The sequence below is a fragment of the Capsicum annuum genome, chromosome 10 (assembly GCF_002878395.1).
Source record: "Capsicum annuum cultivar UCD-10X-F1 chromosome 10, UCD10Xv1.1, whole genome shotgun sequence".
NCBI lineage: Eukaryota > Viridiplantae > Streptophyta > Magnoliopsida > Solanales > Solanaceae > Capsicum > Capsicum annuum.
This window is the reverse complement of record NC_061120.1, coordinates 140,011,021-140,031,413: the sequence shown is the minus strand read 5'-3', so window position 1 is coordinate 140,031,413 and position 20,393 is coordinate 140,011,021. Positions and strand designations below refer to the sequence as shown.

General features: G+C 30.4%; 1 protein-coding gene across 1 annotated transcript in view; it reads right to left on the bottom strand.

Annotated features, from left to right (window-relative positions):
* Positions 1 to 18,429: 18,429 nt before the first annotated feature.
* Positions 18,430 to 20,393, bottom strand: part of LOC107844821 — a 6,569-nt gene continuing 4,605 nt past the window's right edge. Inside the window, exons 3-5 of the mRNA XM_016689162.2 lie at positions 20,032 to 20,157; positions 19,664 to 19,828; positions 18,430 to 18,952 (exon numbers count right to left, since the gene is read on the bottom strand). Coding sequence (XP_016544648.2) covers positions 18,575 to 18,952; positions 19,664 to 19,828; positions 20,032 to 20,157 — 669 coding nt within the window. The 3' untranslated portion in view covers positions 18,430 to 18,574. The remainder of the gene's footprint in view (positions 18,953 to 19,663; positions 19,829 to 20,031; positions 20,158 to 20,393) is intronic.

Here is a 20,393-nt window from a genome sequence, read left to right as displayed (position 1 = left end):
TAATATATTTTTTAATTATTTTTTTTCAAAAAATTGACCACCAGTGGTCGGTTCTTTTGAAAATCTAATTAAAAAATAATAAAAAATCTGACCACTTATTTTTTTTTTTTCAGAAATCATCCACTAGCAATTGTTTTTTCTGAAAAAAATTTAAAAATTATTCAATAACCGACCACACTTGGTCAGTTTTTTAATTTTTTTCAAAACCGACCACTAGTGGTCGGTTTTTTTATTTTTTCTCATTTGAAAAATAAATAATAGTTAATACCAAAATTATTTTAATAATTATTTTAATTTTTTAAAATAAAAAAGCTACCACTTGTGGTCTCTTTTTTTTTAAAAAAAAAAATTAAAAAAATTGAAATCCGACCACTAGTGGCCGGTTTTTTCCGATCACAATTTTTGGTTGGTTTTCTGTGATCGATTTTTTCCTTTTTTTTAATATTGAGAAAACAAGACGATAATAGAGATATTAGAACAATATGATTAAATCAAAATTTTACATAAAAATTCCCCAAATTCCAATCGAACATTCATCAACCTTATGTATTAAAAAGAAAAATAATAAATAGTAACATAATAAAAACTACATCAAAATAGATATTAGAACAATACTATTAAATATAATCTTTTGAATTAATGAACCCAAAGATTGTGATATGAAAATTTTGGATTGGTTAAAAAATATGAGATTTTGATAAATTGTAATTTGTAGGCATTTATGTTTCTATTCATGCCTTCTTGAATTTTATAGGTTCTTTTGGATCCTATGCATAAACCAATAGCGATTCACATAATATCATAAATGTCTTCCACTTTTAAAAAAATATTTTTTTTTCTGTTATCATGCATTTTAAGATTTCATTTTTATGTACATAAGGAAAAAGAAAATCTGCCAACGTTAATTTTATCATATATTTTAAAAAATTTTAATCTTTAAATAATTAAGTAATTATTGAAGGAAAAAAGTAAAAATATAATTTTGTTTAAAGAGGATACTTTTAATGAAGGGCAAAACATTCAAATCACTTTATAAGCGTCTTCATACTTTTAATATATTACAGAATAGATATAGATTATATATATATATATATATAGCTAATAGATTATAGATGTAGATGATGTAGATGTAGAATAAATTTGGAAAAATTTCATAAGTAGCATACTTATGCCCCATAATTAAGACTTTCATAGCAATTGTTTCATAATTACGAATAATAGCAAGTTATATTTTGTATTTTAGGTAAAGTGTGCTATATAAATACATATACAAAGGAAATTACAGTTCCTTCTTTTACTCAAATCAGTTGAGTTAAATAAAGAATAATTATTCCATTATTTAAATTAGTAAATTCCTTTTCCATAAATTACTCTTATTTTTAGTAGATTTTTTTTTTCATAAATTATTCTTGTACTTCTCCTTTGATAGCATCGCCTTAATACATTCTTCTGTATCACATATACATAGACATACAGATCTGCATATGTATTTACAGTACAAAAAACACACATATATTTGCATAATATTTACAGAGATACATATCTGACTCATATGTATATATACACATATAGGACACAAATCTTCATAACAAAATGACAATTATATGCATATACATAAAGGTAATAAAAAACTACATGATACATAACTTAAACAGTATTGCGCTCAAATATAGAGATTGCGCTTGGACTACACATTTCTTATTCTTTATGGAAACACCACAAATATTCCTATGACAAAAAATCTTGTACTGCTCCTTTGATAACATCGTCTTAATACGCTTTTCAATATTATTGACTGTGTGACATTCTATATGTGGTGCAAACCTTGGAAGTACTGTTACCATGAATTTATGATCACACGACACCTATAAAATAAAATAATGACATAAATCTATATTACATGCACTTTTCATAAAAAAATACTTCCTCCGTTTCAAAAAGAATAACCTACTTTGACTTGACACAAAGTTTAAGATAATAAAGAAAACTTTTGAATCTTGTGGCCTTGAATTAGAGTTTTGTCAAATGTACCAAAATACCCTTTAATCTTGTGGTCCTAAACATGCTATGTGGAAAATTGAAATTAAAGTATTGCCAAAAAAAAAGGGGTCATTCTTTTTAAAATGGACTAAACAGAAAAGTAGGTCATCTTTTTTGACACGGATGGAGTAATACAAAATATATAGTATGCATATATGTTCTTTTACATAATACATATTACATTACAAAAATAAATAAATACATATAGCTCTGCATATGTATTTACAGAATACATGTCTGATCCATATGTATATTACCATATAAAAAATATAAAATATGACTCTGATATGTATTTACGAAATGCATATCAAATTCATATTAAACAGTAACAAACATAACTTTACTATATATCTTCATCTGTATTTGTGAAATACAAAGGTGACACATATAAAAAAAATACAAATTCATATCTTAAACAGTAACAAATATAACTGTAATACCCCGATCGTTCCTTAAGCCTAAATCTGTCTTTTGAGTTGATAGGGGTGGCTTCTAAAGTGATTGATGTTTATATTGTATTGTATTTCTCTAATTTCTACTTTTTATCATGTAGATCATTGAATAAGATTTTCATCGATACCAATTTCATTGAAATCCTACATCGAACAAGGAACTTATGGCTATTTTACTAAGCGATGTTGGAATCGCCCAGGCCTGACGGTAGACCTGAAGGACTGCCAAGTCCTTGGTGGACCATCAATTATCCCTTCAAGCCAAGGCAGTAATCCCTTTTATGGCCATCGTGTAATGGCCAAACTGGTGGGCCGCCAAAAATTTGACGAATCGTCAATGGGACTGTCAAGTTGAGGCAAAATGTCCCGTTTCTGGCCTCTGAGTGACGGACGATCTAGTGGACCATCAATTTCTTGATAGATCGTCACTTCGACCGTCATGTCGAGACAGAATGTCCTAATTTTGGCACTCGAGTGACGGACGATCTGGTGGACCGTCAGTTCCTCTGACAGACTGTCACAAACCTGATCGACAATTTTTTAAACTCATTTTTAGGGGCATTTTGGTCATTTTCGCCCATTTTGGTCTGGTATATATATATATATCCAAGTAGAGAAGAGAAGTTTATTTTTTCTCCTTTCTCTTCCAAAACCCTCTAGAAACTAGGATTTTTTCCAAAATCCTAAATCAAATCTTCTCCAAGAAATTCAAGAATTTTCCAAAAAGATTTCACCAAGTTATTCAAGAATTAATTTCTCCAAGTCAAAGGCATCAAGAAACTTAGATCAAAAGTGTAAAGAAGAGTTTCCAATCAAGCTTGTTTATCTTAAAAACTATAATCCAAGGTATGTGGGATTTGAACAAGAACACTTCTTTCGTTCTTGTGCCCAAATATTTATTTTCTATTGAATTTCATGATTTTTGCAAAGTGGGTTTATACTCAAATTACTTTATCAAGGATTTATGATATTTGAGCCAAACAAGATTGACATATATGACTACTTCATTGTCCTATTTCTTAAATTGAGAATTTATGCATTTTCATGAGAAGTTTGACTATTGAATATATATTGATATTTAGCTTGAGGGTCAAGAACGAGTTATATGATGTTTTCTTGAAGTTTTGATACTTGATATGATTTGATAAGCAAGTGTACTTGAAGATGAGAAAGATTATTTTGAGATTGAGTCTAATTAGGAATCCATAAGTTTATGATTCATAAATGAGATATGTATTTATGTTTTGGTCTTTATGATAGACCCATGAGTTGATATTGATTAAGGTGGATTTCCTAATGCATTTTGAGCTGAGTCTGGGAGGAGTATTTAGCACCGAGCGGGAAATGTGGTATTTCTCCAGATCTACGTGCCACCATAGGATTGATATTGATAATTCTGGGCTAGAGGACGAGTATTAGCTTGTGATCACGAAGTTTAGGTTGTACTCCCCGGAAAGAGTACGATGGATTGCAAAATATTGGACCCATGCAACTCATATGGTTTATGCCGGTTATAAGAAACTCCCAAGTCCATAATAGTCTAAGTTTCTTGAGTTACCAAGTCAGTCTAAGTTTCTTGAGCCAAGTCCATAATAGTCTAAGTTTCTTGAGTTACCAAGTCACTCTAAGTTATGAGTCAAAGAGTTTGAGTTGATACCAATGATTTATGAGATTTATGAAGCATGTGTTACTATTGATGATTTATGGAAATTACGTTTCAGGTAATTCAAGTGAAGAGAGTCATTATTGTCAGCATGCATGATTTTCTTACATATTTATGATATTATTTAAAAATGTTGCATACACCCCCACATACTCAGTACATTCCCAAGTACTGATTCCCATACTCTTCTGTGCTCTATATTTCCTCGTGATGTAGGTTTAGGTGCTCAGTCTCAGCAGCAACAGTGATCTTCGAGTACCTTCATCTACATTTCTACAGTTGGTGAGTCCTCATGGTTTGAGGACTTATGTCCCTGATTTTGTCTTGTTAATAGATGGTTGTTTCCTTTCAGATCAGTACGAGTCAGTTGGGGGATATGTCCCAATGGCTCCTCAGTCTTATGTAGTAGAGGTTTTGTCAGACTAGAGTACCAGTATGTGCAGAACTTCACTAGTTTGATTGTACAGGACAGTATCTCTTCATATTCCAGTGTGTTCATGGCATGATTATTCTTTCTTACTCTAGCTTGATTTTTATCGTAGTGAGTTCTAAAAGTAATGACAAGCTTAGAGGGTTGGCTTGAGGCCACGTGTGGCCTTAAGGACCATGTGACGTCTCAAGATATATTCTCGGGTCGTTAGAAGCTTGGTATCAGAGCCTAAGGTTCAAAGAGTCCTAGGAAGTCTGACAAGCCTCGTTATGTAGAGTCTTGATCATCGGTGTGTAGCGCGCCATATCTATGAGCAAGAGGCTATGGGGCATTTTAGGAAAAATTATTTTGTTCTTTCAAAAGTATATCGTACCTATGACTGTTTCTATCTGCTGTTAATTCATGCTCTTTTATGATAGAAAATGCCTTCTCGTAGAGCTTGCAGAAACAACGAATGACCTCAACCCATGGATCCTTTAGGTGAGACAGTGTCCTACGCTGAGTTTCGAGCAGCTTTTCAGGCGCTAGCCTAGGCGGTTACCGCCAATGCTCAGGCCAATGTTCAGGCCACAGTTCCACCTCCATAAGAAGGTAATTCAGCGGCAGCTCGAGTTTGTGATTTTATGTGGATGAATCTGCTGGAATTTTATGGGTCAAGGGCATGTGAGGACCCACAGATGTATCTCGATGAGGTGAAAAAGATTACCCAAATTATATATGTAAAAGAGGAAGAAAGTGTAGAGCTAGCTTTTTATCGCTTGAAAGATGTTACATATGATTGGCTGGAGATGTAGAGGAAGAGTAGGGAGGAGACTGGCACTCCCATGACTTGGCAATCGTTTCAGAATGAATTCTTAGATAGTTTCTTTCTCCCAGAGTTGCGGGAAGCAAAACTAAAAGAATTTATGAACTTGAGACAGGGCTATATGATAGTTAAGGAGTATTGTCATAAGTTCAACCAGTTATCTAAGTATGCTCCCAGTATGATGGATGATTCTAGAACTAGTTGAGTAAGTTTTTGGCTGGTATATCTGGTTATGTTGTGAGAGAGTATAGGTACGCTATGCTTATTAGAGGCATGGATCTTTCTAGACTAATGATACATGCTCAGCAGATTGAAGCGGACAAGGTGAAGGAGAGATAAAAAGTAAGGGCAAATAAGAGGGTTAGATTCGACGAACAGAGGTATAGTTAGACTAGATTTTCAGGAAGGATCCGCCCTCAGTTCCAAAGTCGTTCACTTGTGTCAGCGCCTTCATCAACCAGTACTCCCACATTCAGAATTAGGTTGGAGCAGGGTAATAGGCCTACTATGTCCAAGTCCTAGGACAGTATGAGTAACAGACCTCGTCCTCCCCCATGTCTGAAGTACGTTAGGGACCATCCTGGTGAGTGCTTTATCGATCAGAGGGTTTTTTTTGGTTGCGGTAAGTTAGGTCACAGATTCAGGGTTGCCCATATGCCAGACAGGGGAGTCATGATGTTCGTCCCCAAAGTCAGGCTATTAGTGCTCCAGCCCCTTTAGTTTGTCCTACTCCTCCCCAAGGGGCCTCGTCTTGTACTACAGGTGGCCAGCGCTAGAATCACTTTTATGCTATACCACCCCGCCAAGAGTAGGAGGATTCACCATATATTATTACTGGTACACTTTGTGTATTTCATTTTGATGTGTATGTATTGATAGACCCTGGGTCAAGTCTTTCTTATGTGACTCCGTTTGTGGCTGTGAATTTTGAAATTAGCGCTGAAAAGATTCCTGAGCCTTTTCTAGTTTCTACACTAGTAGGTGAATCTGTTGTTGCTAAGCAAGTGTATAAGAAGTGTCCTATCACTGTCCTTAACAGAATCATGTTTGCAGATTTGATTGAGCTAGATATGGTTGATTTTGACATTATTCTAGGTATGGATTGGCTTCACTCTTGCTATGCGTCTATAGACTGTTGTACCCGTGTAGTCAATTTTCACTTTCTAAACGAGCCAATTTTTAAGTGGTCCAAAAATTCTGTATCCCCCAAGAGTCATTTCATATCCTACCTTAAAGCCAGGAAATTGATATCCAAGGGTGTGTCTATCATTTGGTTCGAGTTAAAGACACTAAGTCTGAGACTCCAACTATTTAGTCTATTAGTGTTGTCAATGAATTTCTTGATGTTTTCTTGGAAGATCTCCTAGGGGTACCCCCGATAGAAAGATAGAATTTGGGATTGATCTTCTTCCTGATACGTATCCTATTTCTATTCCTCTGTATCATATGTCCCTTACAGAACTTAAGGAGTTGAAAGAGTAACTCAAATATATTCTTGATAAGGGTTTTATAAGGCTTAGTGTGTCTCCCTGGGGCGTACCCATTCTGTTCGTGTGAAAGAAAGATGGTTTATTGCGTATGTGCATTGACTATCTTCAGCTCAACAAAATCACAATCAAGAACAAGTACTCTCTTCCCAGAATTGGTGACCTATTTGATCAGCTGAAAGGTGCTAGTTATTTCTCGAAAATAGACTTGAGATCCAGTTGTCACCAACTTAAAGTCAGAGAGTGTGATATTCCAAAAATAGCTTTCCGCACCCGTTATGGTCATTTTGAATTCCTGGTCATGTCCTTCGGGCTAACAAATGCCCCAACAGCTTTTATAGACCTTATGAATCGGGTGTTCAGACAGTACCTGGATATGTTTGTTATTGTATTCATACATGACATTCTTGTGTACTTCCAAAATGAAAACGATCATGCAGATCATCTTCAAATTGTCTTGTAGACCCTTAGAGATTATCAGTTGTTCGCCAAATTTAGCAAGTAAATTTTGGCTAAGGTCAGTTGCCTTCCTGGGTTATATTGTTTCTTCTGAAGATATTTGAGTTGATCCTCAAATGGTAGAAGCTATGAAAAATTAGCCTAGACCTATCTCTCCATCTGATATTAGGAGTTTCTTGGGCCTAGTTGGTTACTACCATCATTTTGTGGAAGGTTTCTCTTCCATTGCTGCTCCTTTGACTCGGTTAACCCAAAACAAAGTTAAATTCCTGTGTTTAAATTCCTGTGAGAAGAGTTTTCAGGAGATATAACACACTTTACCTAAAATACAAAATATAACTTGCTATTATTCGTAATTATGAAAAAATTGCTGCGAAAATTTTAATTATGGGGCATAAGTATGCTACTTATGAAATTTTTCCTAATTTATTCTACATCTACATCTATAATCTATTAGCTATATATATATATATATATAATCTATATATACTCTGTAATATATTAAAAGTATGAGGACACTTACAAAGCGATTTGAATGTTTTGTTCTTCATTAAAAGTATCCTCTTTAAACAAAATTATATTTTTACTTTTTTCCTTCAATAATTACTTAATTATTTAAAGATTAAATTTTTTTAAAAATATATGATAAAATTAACGTTGGTAGATTTTATTTTTTTCTTATGTACATAAAAATGGAATCTTAAAATACATGAGAAGAGAAAAAAAATATATTTTTTTAAAAGTGGAAGACATTTATGATATTATGTGTGTCGCTATTGGTTTATGCATAGGATCCAAAAAACCTATAAAATTCAAGAAGGCATGAATAGAATCATAAATGCCTACAAATTACAATTTATCAAAATCTGATATTTTTTAACCAATCCAAAATTTTCATATCACAATCTTTGGGTTCATTAATTCAAAAAAATTATATTTAATCGTATTGTTCTAATATCTATTTTGTTGTAGTTTTTATTCTGTTACTATTTATTATTTTTCTTTTTAATACATATGGTTGATGGATGTTCAGTTGGAATTTGAGGAATTTTTATGTAAAAGTTTGGTTTAATTGTATTGTTCTAATATCTCTATTATCGTCTTGTTTTATCTTGTAGTTTACATGTGGTAGCTCAACGTACGGTCGGACTTTGAGAAATTTTTGTATAAAGATTAAGTTTAATCATATTATTGTTCTACATGTTTAGTTTGCTAAAAAAACGCTTTCGATTAGGTTTAATCGAATGATATTGACGTAAAGTCTATATTATAGAAAAATGTCTTGGTAGGACTTGAGAAGTTTTTTTATATAAAAGTTAGATTTAATCCTATTATTCTAATATCTATTTTATTGTAGTTTAGTGTACGTGCGTTGTAGGTGAATTATACTTCTTCTAACATAATTTTTTTTTTTGTGTTCTTGAATTCAATAATATTTTATTCTTAGTAGTCAAGCAATTTATGTATACACAAACTTTACCCTATATTTCTGGTGTATAGAGACACAAGCCTCCATTTCACCGTGCAACATCATTATCAATTTTCTTATTTTCTTGAATTATAGATCCAAGAGACCTGTAATAATACTTGTCTTTTTTTAGCTTTGTAATAATTTATTTTCTTAGCTACAACAGTAACAAGTAATTTGGCATTAGAGATTAGACAGACATCTTAGCTTGTAATATTTTATATGCATGATATGTCTAATCATATATGTTTTGAACAGTACACAAATTGGATTAGGTTTAATATTCAAATTATTTACCCTCCACAGGTATTTTCGTGCATATATTAAAAATGCAAAGACTCTTTAAAATATGATTTGAATTTTTTGTTCTTCATTAAAAATCTTTGTAATAGACATAATTGTCTTTTCACCTTTTTCCTATTATTTTTATGATATTAAATATTAAAGATTATAAGCATAGGAAAAACTAAATAAAGAAGATTTTGTTATTATGGTTAAAGTTTCTACTTTTATGGTAATCTTTTTCCTCACGTTCAAACCATAGACACCACACTATTTTTCAACTAAAATAGTATTTGACCAAATAAATAGCCAAATTTTATGATAATTTTTTTCCCACGTCCCGAAAAAAAAAAATGGGTAAGCAAATTTTATAAAAGAAATTTTCCCACGTCCAAAAAAAAAAAAGGGCATCACACCCCTTTCCAACTAAAAGCAAAAGCCTAAAAGAAATAGCCAAACCAACCAACTTCTAAAAAACTACTCAGTTTTTTTAAAATAAAAAACATATATTCTAATATTGATAGATAGTGGATTATCAATCACTAATCAATCGGCTTACTGAAGATATATTAATAACTTTTTAAACAGTGAAGAGAATGATTTTCAACTAAATTTTGATGCAAAATTTAAACACTACTTATGTTGCATGTTAAAATATTGTAAATCTTCAACTATTATGTATGTACTTGCTGAAATTAAAATGAAACATGATAAACTTTTAAATTTTTTAATGGAACTCTGAATCTAAAGTATACGACTAACTTAAAAATTTTAATATATGCATGAAATTAAATAGAAAAATTATTTTAAAATTAAAAATGTCTATCTAATAGGAATACTTTTTCACGTTTTTAAGTGTTCAACTGAAAAATCAAAACTCAAGTGGTTAAATAAAATATTTTGACAAATATAAGGGACTATCAATGTATTTCACCTACCGTATTTGTATCTTAAATATTTGCAAATACTATATAATTAATTAAACAAATTCTCCATTTTTGAATGTTCAAAAGATGTTGTATTTATTTTTATTATTTAAACAATATTATTTTTAGAATAAGACTTAAATTCATTAAAGTAAATACACGAAAGCGTGTACACCTAAACTAGTTGTATAATTTAATTGAGGGAAAGTGAAAAAAATGACACTATAACTTTTGAAAGCTAAAAGTCTTTTATTGGGCTGAGTCTTCTCCTTCTTGGCTAGAGATTTCTCATATAAAGATAAATTATGCAAAAAAAAAAACAAACAAACGTAATACGCATAAATATATCAAATTCCTTATTTTTAAAAATAATTCAAAAAATATCAGATTTCTTATTTTCCTCTTGATACATATTAAATAAGGAAATAACATATTTGCATTTATTTTAAGAGAGAAAATAATGGAAGAAAATCTCTTAAATGTCTAAAAGAAAATCAAATTAAAAATTTTCATCAGATCTTATCATTTGCAATTTACAATTTATTTCAATTTTTTTCCATCTTTATTAATCTTTTTTTTTCCTGAAAATTTTGTGTGTGTTTCATGTTGACAAGCATTCAAATTATTTTGAAGAATCTTCATACTGTAGAAGCTAAAAAAACTCATAGTTTCTGATGGAATTATGGCAATGACGATGACCACTACTATGATCCGCTCCGCAAAATTAGATATCAAACTCAGTGTTGATATATATATTTTTGGTTAATGCACTTGATACATATATAATGTTGTTAATTTCTCGATATATTTTCGTACTATAAATGGTTATACATATGAGTGATACATTTGCTAACAGTATATTGGTGATAGATATGAGTAATACATTTGTTGTCGGAATACTAGTAATATATATGACAGATACTTTTTGATAGTGATTCATATATTGGATTTATTTATAGATGTTTGGTACGTTTAACATATGCTTGACATATGTAAACTATTTATTTTTATGTGAAATTGAATTTTAAATGGATATCAAGTAATTTTATTAGATGTTATGATATATCTGGTTCAAGATATATTTATATCACGATTTGCTTTATATCACGATTTGTGCGTGATTTATTTTCCATAATAATTGAAAATCAGTTACTCTTTTATTTAACTAACCACTCAATTGTAATTGAATAAAGTTATGACAAAATGTGTTACAACCCATTATAAATTCAAGATTTATTTAAGTTACTTTTTTTTGGCAGAGAAAAATATCGGTTAGTGATAAATATTTTTAAGGGATAATTACATAACTTAGCCAATATTGACTCCTAATTATCTTATGTAGCCTAGTTTCAATTAATTACAATTCATAACCTCCTTTTGCCTATTAATTTTTCATAATTACAATTCATAGTCTCTCTCATGTATTTTTTTTTTCTCTATTATCTATTACTTTCCTTTTTTTTTCCTTTTTCAGTTTTTTCCTTCATTTTTTTATTCTGTTATAAATGTATTTACATTATAGTGAAAGTCTATCAAGATCTACTTTGATATCTATTAGGATTTGAAGCATCCGTCTTTTACGCAGACTAGGAGTAAATTTCTCCTGTAAATAGGGGGTTTTGTTCATTGTATTTACAATCTTATGATCTCTCATCCCTCAAGAGAAGAAATAAGAATTACTCTCTCTATTATCTCTACTCTTCTTCTTTATTCTTATTCTTTCTTGTTTCATAACACATTATTAGCACGAGACTCTACTTTCTTAGAGCGAAGGTACGTATTCTTCAAATTCATCTTAACGGTGATATTGATCACTTTTCTTATGGATACTTGCAGATGAATATGTAAGGCTTATATGTTTGTATTTGTAATCTAAATTAAACTCACGTGGACTACTCTAATAAGTAGTTAAAATAAGATACATACCCAAACGGCATAACAGTGATATAGATGATAACATGGTACACGTATGATGTTTTGAAGAAAATATAATATTATTAAACTTCAAACATTGATATCTTGAGAATAATATTAAATTAACAGTGCATATCTTGTATTCTTTTATTTCAAAACAATATATATGTTTGTTTGGTGATGAAAAGTTTCTCCCGTTATGTAACTTCATTACAGGTATGAATTTATATTTGTTGTACTTCATAAATTTTGTAGTAGTTAAATGTATTTATGTCGGTATTCAGGTAAAATAATAAGATATTGGGATTGAAGTTCCATCGATTTATGCCTAAGATGCCTTTAAAGGGATAAGACGTTGTGTTTGAATCTAAATGCACCATATTGATGATATAATGATGGCTAAGGCAAAATAATATGTTTTTGATGAAAATTCATGAGACATGTCCCATTGAACATGCTTCATTCTTGAAGTGAATGTGGTAGCAATATGTGATATATGCCTCGATTTGCTCCTGAAGTAGCAATATCATGAAAGAGGTTATAAGTCATAATAATTTGATATGCTTAATGCACGATTATATTCTATTCTTCGGGAATGAGAATTTTAGTTATTATAAATACAGATCTAGACCCTGGGGGTAAATGTATTCGAACGTGCTCGTGGTTGTAAAGAAATCACAACTCACCTCCGAACGAGGATGAATAACTGAGACGTGCACTTGATTCTGATGGTATCACAACTCACCTTCGAATGAGGATGAGTAACTGATAATTGATTGTGATGGTATCACAACTCATCTCACCTCCGAATGAGGATGAATAATTGAGAATTGCTTGTGATGGTATCACAACTCACCTCCGAATGAGGATGAATAACTAAGAAGAGTTATTCTGAAATCTAATTTTAAAGTAATAAATCTGAAATTTATTCATGTAATAGTAAATCTGAAATTTACTAAAGTAAAAGGTACATGTCATGATAAACTTGTAGTTTTCTAGAATAAAAGATCATAAATTGAGATGAACGATTGCGACATCCCAAAGATGTGCATACCGAGTATTGAACATATATTGAAGAATTAGAAAATTCTTCATTACTTTTAATGTTGCTTGTTCTCATGATAAGTTGGTTGGACCAACTAATTTTGGGATTGGATCCCTTAAAATCTGAAAAGTCATGATAAGTTGGTTGGACCAACTAATTTTGGGATTAGATCCCTTAAAATCTGAAAAATATAAAAGGTGAATAAGGGCTCGTTCACCTATCATGTGATATGTTGAAAAGATGCATCAATAAGATGATCACATGTACATTCATTGTCAACCTGCAGTTTGACATTCATAAAGTTGCTTGCTCAATAAAATTGAGTTAAAACATAATTTTTAGATTGTGTAATCAAGAAAGTTATCTTGATGATGATGGTTTGGCATTGAATTCCTTCGATAAATAGTTAAACCATCACTAATGAGAACAAAGCTTCATGTGTTGGTATGAAATATGATATGTTGCATACAATAACACTTGTATGCATTAGACCAACAAATTATGATTATTTCTTCTCCCTCAATTGGTTCAAGGTCATGAACCAACTATTTTATTTAATAGTTTTGATGTTCGGTATATGATTAATGAATCTATACCATGATGCACAAAGATGGATTCCTTAAAAAAGATGGAGGATGTATGTTGGTTTTCCTAACATAAGGGGAGATTATAAGTAACTATGAAATATGTTAGGAATTATCATCAGATCCTCATTCAAAAGATAATTCAAGTCAAATGCCAATAGTATCTCATATTTAGCTACAAGTTCTCCTATTTTGTGTCCTTAAAGGAATAAAGTCTATGCATGCGTGAAGCATGATAGACCAATCGGTTCCAAATGAATTAATCCATGAAAAGGATAAGGAGAAAATAATCATGATAAGAAGGCAATATGATCTTGAAGAGCCTACGACATAACACTTCATGAAACCTTATGAGAGGTTTAGGTACCTGAAAATAATAAAGTGATGAGATCTCAAAATATTATGTCGCATTGTGAACCGATACAAAATGATATATCATCGACGATATCTTTGATACAATATTGGTGCAACATTGTGAAAGATTACGAGGATCTTAATTCTAGGTTAATTTAAGCATGCTGACGTAGAAATATTTATCAAGTGACATGAAAGGATGCATCTTGGTAAGTATTAAACTTATTTGATTTGCAGTCCAAATATTTGAAGATGTCACTCATGAAATGTTGAATATTGTCACTTGACAAAACTTACGTGAAAAAATTTTAAGGATTCAAACTGCTTGAAGCATACAAAAGTTTCTGGGAAACTTATTTACAATCCTTATATTGTATAAGCTTATTGCTTTAACATCATTGGAACTCTTAGAGAGTTTTCAAAGCAATAGATTATTTGCTGAAATTCGAAATATATCGAATTGGATTGGTTATGAAGTACCATATCTTAGTGCAATTGATGCACTCATGTATCTTGCTAATACTACAAGGCCTATAGCCTTTTCAGTCAATTTATTAGCAAGGTATATTTCTGCTCCTACTATGAGACATCAAAATGGGATAAAACACATGAGCTTGTTTTATTCTAAATATTGCAGTCCCGATCTTATTGGTCATGCTGATGTTGGATACTTATCTGACCCGCATAAAGCTCGGTCTCAAATAGGCTATGTGTTCATATGTGGTTGTACTGCCATATCTTAGAGATATACAAAGCAGTCTATCGTAGCCACTTCATCGAATCATGCTGAGATAATAGCTATTCATGAAGCAAGCCGAGAATCTGTATGGTTGAGGTCTATGATATATCTTTTTCGGGAAAAATATGGTGTGAAATATGACAATCTACCCACAATTTTATACAGAGATAATTCAGCATACATAGCACATCTTAAGAGAGGATTCATAAATGGAGATAGAACAAAGCATATTTTGCCAAAGCTTTACTACATACATGAGCTAAAAAAGAATGATGATATTAACGTGCAACAGATTCATTCAACTGACAATGTGACTGATTTATTCACCAAATCTTCTCCAATTACAACTTTCAAGAAGATGTTGCACAAGATCGAGATGCAAAGGTCAAGGATGTTCTCATTAGGGGAGTTAATACGCGTTTTACTCTTTTTTCCTTACGAGGTTTTGTCCTACTGGGTTTCCCTTGTAAGGTTTTTAATGAGGCAGCCGAAATGCGTATTATTAGAGATGTGTACTCTTTTTCCTTCACTAGATTTTTTTTCCTACTTGATTTTTTCTAGTAAGGTTTTAACGAGGCACATTATCTACCAATTAGACATTCAAGGGGGAGTGTTATAAATGTATTTACATTATAGTGAATGTCTATCAAGATCTATCAAGATCTACTTTGATATTTATTAGGATTTGAAGCATTCGTCTTTTACTCAGGCTAGGAGTAATTTCTCTTATGTTTTGTTCATTACATTTACAATCTTATAATCTCTCATCTCTCAAGAGAAGAAATAAGAATCACTCTCTCTATTCTCTCTACTCTTCTTCTTTATTCTTATTTTTTCTTGTTTCATAACATTTTTCTTTTTTTTATTTTCTCTTTTTTTTCTTTTTTCAATTTTTCTTTTTCGTTTTCTTTTTTTCTTTTGTATTTTTTTTCTTTTTTTCTTTTTTATTTTTCATCCATTTTTTTATTTTTTTGTCTATTTTCTATTACTCTTTTTTTTTTGTTTTTTTTTTATTTTGTTTTTTTTTCTTTTTCTTCTTTTCCTTTCTATTTTTTTCTTCTTTTTTTAAATTTTTTTTCTCTATTTTCTATTACTCTCCTTTCTTTTTTCTTCTTTTTGTCACATTTTTCTCCTTTTTTTCTTTTTATTTTTTTCTTCTTTTCATTTGTGCGAACTAGCAAACACAAATACAAGTGTCAAATATGCTTTAATTTTTTCTTTTCTTCCTTTTTTCTTTTTTTTCTTTTTCTTTTTTCTCCTTTTTTTGTTTTTTTGTCTATTTTCTATTACCCTTTTTTTTTCTTTTTTTTGCTTCATTTTTTCTTTTCCTTGTTTTATTTTCTCTTTCTTCTTTTAATTTTTTCTTTTTCGTTGTCTTTTTTTTCATTTTGTCTTTTTTTATTTTTATTCTTTTCCTTTTTATTTTTTTTCCTTTTTTTGTTGTCTTTTTTTTCTATTTTTTATTACTCTCCTTCTTCTTTTTTGTAGTTTTTCTTCTTTTTCTGACATTTTTTCTCCTTTTTTTATTTTCTTTTTTAATTGTTCTCCTTCTTTTCATTTGTGCGAACTAGCAAACACAAATATAAGTTTGAAGTATGTTTTAATTTTTTCTTTTTCGTTTTCTTTTTCATTTTTCCTTTTTATTTTTTCTCCTTTTTTTGTTTTTTTTGTCTATTTTCTATTACTCTTTTTTTCTTCATTTTTTCTTTTCCTTTTTTTGTTTTCTCTTTCTTCTTTCTTTTTTCAATTTTTTCTTTTTCGTTGTCTTTTTTTCATTTTTTCTTTTTTTTTTTCTTCTCTTCCTTTTTATTTTTTTTCCTTCTTTGTTTTTTTTTTCTATTTTCTATTACTCACCTTTTTTTTTTGTATTTTTCTCCTTTTTCTCACATTTTTTCTCCTTTTTTTTCTTTTTATTTTTCTCCTTCTTTCCATTTGTGCGAACTAGCAGACACAAATACAAATGAAAATTATAAAATAAATACAAAGGCAAATTATAACATATAAATACAAGTGAAAACTATAAAATACAAATACAAATGCGAACTATAACATATAGATACAAGTGTGAACCATCATTTGTATTTTTTAATTATTGAAAAGGAACGATTGATTTTTCTTTTACGAATACTTGTTTGTATTTATTTATACAAGTTGTATTTATTGATACAAATTAATATAATTCATTTATTTATAAAAATACAATATATACAAATACAATATGTATTTGTATTTTTAAAATCATTGGTTTCATTTATTCGTAATTGTATTTGTATCAAGTGATATTTATTTATTTACAAATACGAATAATAATTTTGACATAACAGTACATTTGTATCAACTGATATATTGCATATTTATATATTTTAGAATCAAGAAAATACAATTAATGCATTTACTTATTTGTATACAAATACAAATGATAAATTGTACATAATCATGGTTAAATACAATATGCAATCAACTTACAAATACAAAATAATTCTTTAAAAATAAAAAGACATCGACGAAAATAGAATACAAATACAAATATAATCTAAATATACAAACACAATAAAATCATAATACAATATAATATACAATCAATTATAAAATACAAATACGTACAAAACAGTTCTTTAAAATACAAGTGCGAATTATATAAAATATAAATGATGGTATGAACTAACAAATACAAATATAAGTGCGAAATATAAATAAAAATATAAACGTGAATTACAAAATACAAATACAAGTGTGAACTTTAAAATACAAATACAGTTGTATCAATGAATACAAAAACTAAATGAAAGCATGACTACAAATAGATAAACAATTATGATATTTACGTTATCATCAATGACTTGTGCTCGAGTAGTAATATTTTTTAAAAATATAAAATAGAACAAAAAAATGATAAAGAAAGAGAAAAAAAAAAGAAAGAGATAGAAGAGAGAAAAAATATATAAAAAATGAAAAAAATAAAAATATGAAAAATTAGAATAAAAGAAGAAGAAAAAACGATGAAAACACGAAAAAGAATAAATTTTAAAAAAAATAAAAATAAAAAAATGGTAGTGTTTCGGCAAGACTAAATATGTAGTGTATTTATGTTTTTATGAATACAGAACACTGAGTAAAAGTGAATACAACGGCTAAATGGTACTGTATTTATATTTTATATGAATACAATGGGCGTAAATTAAATACAACGACTATAAATGATAATTATATAAAATATGGCTATGAAAGGTGAGTTTTTCAGCATAATGTGGCTATTTTAAAAAAAATCCCCTATTTTTAATGAGTATTACTGTCTTTTGAAGGGGCATTTTGGTTGTGGGAATTTATTTATTTGCCCTTGTTTTGTTTCTTATGTTAGTTTGTGAATCTGTAGTTCTCGTCTTCTTCTTCCTGTAAATTCAGTTTCTATGCCAATAATAGTCGCTCCTATTTGTTTTATTCCTCGCTATAGCCAAACAAACTTAATCCAAAATAATTGTCAGCTTTAGAAAACCTAGAAGTCTTGCCTAATGGATGCTTTCAATGTGTAAATTTCTAGGTCCAATGTAATTCATAGGTATAGAAAAAAGGCATATCAAAAAGATTTTTTTTCTTTCAGACATCTTTGAATTGTTACTACGTACAAGGACCTCTACTACAAAAATTATTGCACCCTTGATGTGGAATACCGATAGCTTGTTGAACCCAGTAAATTGCATGAAAGTAGGATACTCGAATTCTGTGAAGAAAATATTTGTAAAGAGATGCTAAAAGGTAAATCAAATACAACTCTTATGGTTAATGCTATATTAAATAATTTTCTTAATAGATGTGTCAAAAGTCCACCAATACAAAGGACAAGAGAGAATAATATATACTATACTATACAGATAATAATTTATGGATGAAAGAAAATCATGATTGGCACTTGGAGCAACACAGATGGATCATTTTCTTGATAAATCTTTCCCCTTGGAAGAAGAAGTTGAAGTTGGTGGTAATTCTTCATTGTGCTGTTGAACACTTGTATTTACTTGTGAACCAAGAGCTGTTAAATTTGTGACAGAGGAATTTCTAGATGGTGATGAATGGTGCTTGGATTTAGGGGATAATGGAGGTGAAGAAGTGAGCATTCTTGAGACAGCAGGTATTGGTGAAACTTCTGTTACTTCTTCAAATCCTTCATCCAAATACACTACATCCTGCATTGTCAGTTGATGGTACTCCACAATCTCCCTTAAGATAAGATTCTCTCGAGCGTACACTGAATTCTCGTGTGCTAGTCGACCCTTCTCTGCTAATAGTGTCTCGAGTTGTAGCCGTATCTGAAAATTGCAGCAAAAGGGAAAGATATCAGTCAGAAGCAGTATTCAGAAGATTATGAGTTTATGAATTCTGGATTTTAGAAAAGGCTGTTTATTGGGTATGGATAAATTATTTATACATAAGAAGTAAATTTCTTTAGTACAAATATAGACATTGAAACAAAAATATTGGGTTTTCCCAAACCTGTAACTGGAATTGAAGCTCCGCCTAGTGGTCATTTATACTAATGTCATGGAAATGATGATGAACTCCTTTGTCGGAAAAATCACTTGGGGCAAAGTTTAGAGGGGCGGAAGGGGTTTATTCCAATCTCTCTCTCTAGAAAATCACAGTATATATACAAGATCAAAGTTTTCATATGCATATATAATAGATGTCAAATTCCTGATAAATGTCCTTCCTCTTGCTGGTAATTTGTTGTTTGTCGTTGGTCGAAAATAATACAGTGGTTTTGACACTGTACCGGAACTAAAATAAAAGAAAAACTGAAATCTCTACCACCAATTACCATATGTTCCCACAGGCTGAATTTCACTAACCTAATGCAAGTTTGTTAATTTGGTCTTTGCTTTGATCTGCTGCTGATTTTGAATCGTTATTAATGTGACATCAAAAAGAACAAAAAATTTCAAGATTGTGAGGGCGGTATCATACTAGAAAACTCATACCGCTAAACTAAGATGAAATTAGAATAAAATTTATAGCAGTACCATATCATCATCTGCAGGGTTAACTCCCTTCTCACGAGCCTCCCGAAGCATTTTATTTTCTTCTTCCAGCTGAGAGCAACGTTGCTTTGCAAAAGCAAGATCTGCTTTAACTGTCTTTAACTCTCGTAGTAGCAGCTTTGCTTTTGCTGCAGTTGCCATTGCCACCTGTAATCGAAAAAACAGGCCAAAAGATGCAGTTGATCACCAGCAAGGAGATAATAGTGACAAGATTTACTTCATAGACAAATGGTAAATAATTGATTGTCAAGTAGAGTTGAAAATTCAAATGCATTGTCAAATAATATTCAGATCCTTAATGCTACATGAACCAGAAGTAAGCCTATCATTCACGCAAGTTGCCACCTTACGTCGCGAGAAGCTTTTAATTGATCTTCATGAATAGTTTGTGTTTGTTGCTGAGTTGTTTGCATCTGCCATGGGCTTCGTCCATCGGTGACATGATTTTGCGAAGTGTCAACAAATGTGCGTCCTTCCTGATTGTCAAGAAAAAAGAATTATGTTGAAGCAGACACGTAACTTATGAGGGAAAATAGAGAAACTATACTATTCTAGTGAAAATCAACTCAGTTCTCAATCCAATGTTTCATAAATAAATTGATTGAAAAAAAATGCTTCATAAATCAGCCATGATCCTCCTCTGTAGTTCAAACCATTTGTCAAAAACATACCTAAAATATCCTGATTTTTGAGTTTTATACTCGAATTATTA